This window comes from Prosopis cineraria, unplaced genomic scaffold, assembly GCF_029017545.1.
Source record: "Prosopis cineraria cultivar Desert tree isolate PC_DT_omini unplaced genomic scaffold, ASM2901754v1 PC696, whole genome shotgun sequence".
NCBI classification, from domain to species: Eukaryota; Viridiplantae; Streptophyta; class Magnoliopsida; order Fabales; family Fabaceae; genus Prosopis; species Prosopis cineraria.
The window spans coordinates 1-6,594 of NW_026556021.1; the positions used below are offsets into that span (position 1 = coordinate 1).

The 6,594-nt window shown below is 34.9% G+C and overlaps 1 protein-coding gene across 1 annotated transcript; it reads right to left on the reverse strand.

Annotated features, from left to right (window-relative positions):
* Positions 1–592: 592 nt before the first annotated feature.
* On the reverse strand, positions 593–5,839 carry LOC129298059 (protein SPIRRIG-like; the record flags this gene model as incomplete). The annotated part of the gene is made up of 7 exons (XM_054936454.1): positions 5,272–5,839; positions 4,140–4,209; positions 3,940–4,025; positions 3,228–3,363; positions 3,083–3,139; positions 2,447–2,683; positions 593–658 (listed from the first exon to the last, which is right to left on the reverse strand). Coding segments are annotated over exons 1-7 (846 nt in total), but the record flags the coding sequence as incomplete, so codon positions are not given.
* Positions 5,840–6,594: the final 755 nt, after the last annotated feature.

Consider the following 6,594-nt stretch of genomic DNA (forward strand, 5'->3'; position numbering starts at 1 on the left):
TTGACACCGACTGTCTTCGCTTTTGTTAAACAACACGAAATTCAAGTACCAAATCTTTGAACTTCATTATTATTATGACTAGTAAATGTGTCCATCTACTATAGCACACAGAGCAATGACAATGTTACAAACAGCCTTGTCAGGATTCAATCCCTGATAAATTTGTAGACTGGATTTCTTTTCATCAAGAAATAATAGCAGCAGCAGCTCTTGAACACAGTACAAGCGGAATCATGTTACATAAATTCTTGCAAAGGTTCCATCTCTGATAATTTCATATACATGTTCTCTTCATTCAACAATGAAAAAAGGGCAGTGAAGATTCCCTCTTGCCACAAATCTCATCCCAAGATTGACAGATTTACAGTCAATACATGAAAGATAACATTAAATTCCCATCCTGAAAGAATTGAAAAAATAAATAAAAAACATCCTCAACCATTTAATGCCTGTTAACACTGGCATATTATTAAGTGGTTGAGTTGAACATCAACTGAATGATAATGAAATATGAACAAAAGTCTAAGATCACACTGTATACAAGTTATTTGACTTACAATAGATAGTTAAGATTTGAAAGCTAAGAACATACCAGATGATGCTTGCGGATGTATTTAGCAGTGCTTCCATTGTCATTGACCAAAAGTAGACCCAGTATCTAAGTATATATAACAGCAGCAACATGAATATTAAACCATCAGAGGCACAAAATCAGCTCAACCTACTCATCCAAGAAATATTATCACATATTTCTAACGGTTTTAATTGCATGCACGTGTACTTTCCTTTACCTGCATGGCATGTCTATGAAGTTGTATGCTGTGTATGGAACAAGTCCTTCTTGTAATGCAAGAAAACTAGCAATGACCCTTTTGCAACCATTTGAAAGAGCAACTGAAGTGAATTATCCTCTATCAAACTCTGCGCTGCTGATGGATGGCTTGCAAGTGCTTTCATAATATGCACAACACTTCCGCTATCTGCACAAGTAAAGTAGTACAAATGAAAATAAATCAAGAAGATAAATATAACCTTGGAAGATCCCAATTATAGGCAAGGACCATAATTTTGATGCCCGGTTTCTTTATCAAAGGTTTGGACAGCCATATAAAGATTAGCAATAGAACAATTAAGGGTAAATTTTCCCATTGAAATTCAAGTCTCATTTGCTTGGCTGTAATTTACATTGTTGAGGTGAGATAGGAAATGGGGATAGAATTGAGGCAATGTTTGCTTGGGCTCAATGGAACAGAAGCCAGAAAACTCATTCCCACATGTGGAATAATGAGTCCTATCATCCTATGATGGAAAGGACCTCATTCCTGGGAATGTAAGTTAAAATTATCATTGTAACGCTCATAAACAAGCAAAATTACCAAAAAGCCATCATGCAAACAGAAACCTTCTTTATCGTGGCAAACTAAATCTCTAGATGCACACTTGTTCGGTCATCATTTAGGAGGAGAGCGAAGCTCAATTTGGCAACCACACTCAAGTATGGAAATGATTTTGGACTTATTTTTTATCTTAATAAGAAAATAAGGGAATCCATGTTCACAGAAACAATCTGGAAATAAAATGCAGACTCTATTATTGGTGGTAATTAAATTTTTAATTAATTTGTTAATGACAATTAAAAAAAAATATCTTACAAATTCAAATGATAAAAAAATATTTACAACATTTATATATATAAGTAAAACTGCAAGATTTTTTTCTGCTTAAAAATGTTTTCATTATGTGACTTATATAGAAGAAAAGATTGAATAATTGAAAATTTTGAGGGAAAAGCACAATCAAAACCAAATAATAAGATTAAAAAATAATTGGGAGAGGAAGTGCTGCAAAACAAAAATTTGCTTTAATAATGTGTAGTATAAAAAAATAAGAGAGATATTTGTTAAATAAAACCAGAAGAAAAAATCACAAAGTCACAGAATCTAAAGAAGCTAGATTGGTACTGTTCATAAGCCATTTGGATTCCTCTAGATTTACTAGATATACATAGAATATAGCCTAGAATGATCTGTTACTAATAAAAAAATTAATTAATAATGATAATCTAATTTAATACATTATTACACCAGGGGCATTATAGGCATTTGATCAACTTTCCTTTCCATTCTTACATTATTCCATCCAACCAAATGCATCTATGAAGTTAAAAATTCATTGCATTATATAACATACCAAGTATAATTATTTTTTATCGATCATAAGTGTCCTCTTATTAGAGGCCTAAATATAATTAATTTATTCAATCAAAACCCATTCCCATTTCCATCACCCATTACAGTTCACATTCCCAGGAAAAATATTCTGGCAACCATACAGGGCATAATATAATATATCTATCAAAGGCCTGCCCATTTAAAATTAGGTAGCACAAAACCATAAATATTTTTCTGCAAATTATGACCATCAGTCCTTATGCTAACATAATTACAGGTTGTGCAGATGCAAAAACAGGCACGCATGTGTGTGTATACAAATAACATGGAGAGAAAGAAACCTCAAGCTGGCGGGCTTGCCCAATGTCACCATCACAACCTTTTTGCAACACTTCATGATCGATAGTAATGTTTGACCGTTGAATGGCTACATCAGGATCTAGAAGGGCATGGAGAATATGAATGAGACAGCAAAATATACCAGAGTCGAGCAGGGATTGCTTGTCAGTAGGCTGCAAAAAATATACACATAAGAACAACTTCTTGCAGAACAAGAGGAAAAAATTAGAGGAATAGAGAATAACACAAATGTGACACATCATAGGTTAAAAATCATAGTTGAATATAGCCCTAATCACTCTTCATAATACATCATAAACCTGATGATTCTAATCCATAACATGTAAACATTTTTTTCTGTGTAGATTTTACAGAAAACCACTGATGAGCCAAGTATCACAGAGCAAAAAGTGCCTGCTGTATTTGTAGTGGGATTATCGAGACACAAAAGAGATGTCAGCAAGCAAGGCAACTACATGGATGCTATCAAGAGAGTAACAAGATAATATATATATATATATATATATCCCCTAATAAATCACTGATATCAAGAAAATTTTTAAGAATTATACCCCAGATACAAGGGCTTCCACTGCAGTTAACAAATTTGATCCAGGACTGATGCCATCCTGCCAAGAAGTGAATCAAATAGAATTCAAAAATCAAAGAATCAGCAAAACAATGGCCATATGAAAAAATACACATCCAAGGCTTAACCTTTGTGGCTTCAGAGAAAAACTTTAAAACTTGAGCTTCATCCAGATATCTTGTTTTGCTGCTCATTTTTAACTTCTCTATATCTGTTACAAATGCTCTTCCAACAACAAATAAGAATATATGTGTTTCAACTAACCTGTAAGTCATCATTATTAAAAATCAGTTAATAAACAAACCACAATGAATCATAAAAAATAACATGTAAGATAATATCTCAGCTACCTCACTAAAATTTTAAAACCTCAAGCAGGAAAAATATTGTCTTAAAACTCTTTGCTCGAAGAAAATGGGAAGCCATGAACAAGCTCTTGACCTTATTTGAGGCACATTTCACAATCATCTATACTCAAAAAACAAAATACCATGACATCTTCATCTTCCTCAACAAAAAATAGCATCTATATACAGAAATCAAAACATGTGATTAAGCAAAGGAAAAAAGTTTCTTTCTTTGGTGGCTGGTTTAGAAAGCCATGTATACAAGTTTCAGTTTGTCTTTTCTTTGTTTCTTTTTGTATCTGGGCTAAGGAGAAGGTTCTTTAATCCAATAACATTTATTCTTTTATCCAAAAGCAGAGCCTAACATAAAGCATATCTCCATTTCAAAGACAATGCAACCTTAGCAATAAGCCATCTCTTCCCAACTATGCTATTGCAAATAAATTAACGCACGTGATAAAGGAGTAGAGATGAGATGAAATTGTATATTTACATGGAAACTAATTGAGCTACATTAGTGTGCTGCTTTACTAATCTACAAAATGCATCTATAGTCAAATTCAAGGCCGCTTCTTTTTCCTGCAAGAAAATGTAAGAAAATTAGCAACTTATAGCTTATCAGTAATCAACCATTCCAGGTGACATTATGAAAAATTAAAAGAAGAGAGACCACACAAATTAGCAAGAAAGAACCTTCTCAGAGGTGGATGCCCGAAACTCTTCCCAATATCTCTTGAAGTCCAATTCCAGTTCATGTCTGTCCCTGATTTAAAATCATGAAAATGTCATAATTACAACATAGGCAAGGGATGTTATAAAAAGGCAATTCTTAAGAATCAGTATTTATCAATCATTAAACAACTGTATCAAAAATTTGAAATCAGAGACATCAAGCTAAAGAAAGTTAATAAACAATTTCAATGAAGATACAACATAAAAACGAGACCTCTTCTAAAGTAATGGATTTGTGAATTTAATTATTTATGTATCTTCATTTAATATTTCGATCATTTGCTCATTCTATACGTGCTAATCAATAATCAATAAATATGACCATATTCAGCAGCAGCAGATTGAGCAGATAAGCCCACTGCCACCATATTTTAAGCCTAATTTATTAGTTCACAGTTGAGCTAGTATATGATGTAGACTTTACTCCCCATAAAGACTATGGTTCCGTAACTAAAAATAACCGTTGTATTTGTAGTGCAACTGTGCAAAATTAAAATCGTGCCAATATTAATGAAGATCATTCTCCACTCCCTGACAACATAGTAACGTCAGAAGTCATGGAGATGAGTTAAACGGAAATTAGAGTCAGGCAACATCATGAACGTCTTAATATAACTATAACGGTGCCAAAATAAGATCATGCCCGCTTCAAAAACATGGAGAGAGGTACCCGCCAGGGACGAGAGCCCGAGGATATATGTAACCCATCAAGCTCCCTGTCTATGGGACCTAAGAAACGAGTAATGAGCTTTTCTAGCTCAGAAAAAACCTTTTAACGTAGTGTTGACAACCCTGGGAAATAGGAGTGTCCTCGTAGAAACTAATAAAGGAATATTGTGATTTGTTTATTTGCCGTAATCGACGTATCTAACTGCATTTTGCTAGTTAAGATGAAATGGTCAACATGGCCGAGCTACATTTTTTTTTTCCTCTCAGCTTTCGCAAGCAAATCAAAGCCAATGCAATGCAGTACTCAAATCATCACACTATAAGTCTATAACAAAGCAAAGCCATCTTATATTTTAAGCCAAAAGGTCCGAGTTAATTAAAAGGGGAACAAGCATAGAAGAGAAATAGATGAAATATATTGAACCTGGCAGGAGATGAACCCAAGGTTTGCCAAGCTGAAATGACATTGCTATCGCGAGATGACGAGGTGAAAGCCGATGAAGAAGCAGAAGAAGTAGCAGAAGCAGAAGAAGGCGGTGGAGTGAGGCCAACCTTCTCTTTGATGTCCTTAAGCAATGAAGTCCATTTCATCGTTTTCCCTCTTGATCCTTGAAACATATGCAGACTTTTCTCATCCGATGAAGTTTCACCAGATCCAACCCCTGCCACAACAATCTACAGGACAAAACCTCTTTCCCGAATGTCTGGCCTCCGGTTTCCTCCCACCAGATGGGGAAAATAATATCCAGGTAAACCAAAAAAAAAATGTGTATTAAAAAACCCGTAATTACAGCTGGAAATGCACTCAACAAGGCCGATCAAAAATGGCCACAACGTTGAAAGCAGCAAGATCTACTAAATTGTAAATGTTCCGATTTCCATTTTAGTTCTTTTGCGTGTAAGAGATCGGTGTTTCGCTACGGGCTTTTGGTCTTCCTCTGTTTTCCTTCCGCAAGTCTTCTTTATGAATAGTGCGTTTAATCGTTTAATGTTTGTCTGACTTTTCTCCAATTCTCAACCCTAAAACATCAGGGGCGGGAGCTAAACGAAATCGAACGCTGACTGCTGTTAAACAATAAAAAATATTTCATAACAATAATAAAAACTCATAGTTTTTTACTTTTTAACCAAAAATAATAATAACAATAACAATAATAATAATAATAAAGTTTTTCTCTCTCCATCTCCGTTTCTCTGTGCGTGCGTGCCTGTTTTGGACGGCTTGTTCCTTTCTCACTATCCTTCGCTCTTTGTAATTTGTGGGCATGTACGTGCTCCAGCGCAGAGGTCCGCCACGCCAGCTTGAGGTCTACGTATGAAATCTCTCCACGTGCAACCCCCGATTGACGCACTCTACGCGATGAAAGACTTTCTTGTTTCTTCTGCGAAACGGGGTTGACTGGATCCGTTTAAGGATTATTTTCACATTAGGTAGGGACCGGGACCTGTTCCTGAAATTTCTCCATTAGATAATATTTTGTAAGCTTGATTACTTATTGTGTGATTAGTATATGATGATTTGCATCCTGAGTCTAGACGGTCTGCCTATAATAGATTTGTTAAGATGCGCTCTGCTGTGCAGGCTAGATGACCTGAAACGCTTATGTCGTAATTGGTCTTCTAGGTGAAATTTGTCATTTTTCAGGATGCCAGGACCATTATTTTAGCTTGGCCTAAAACAAGAGAATATTCTTAGACATGGCATTTTTTGCTTTTAGTGCGTTATAAATGTTACAAGAATATGATT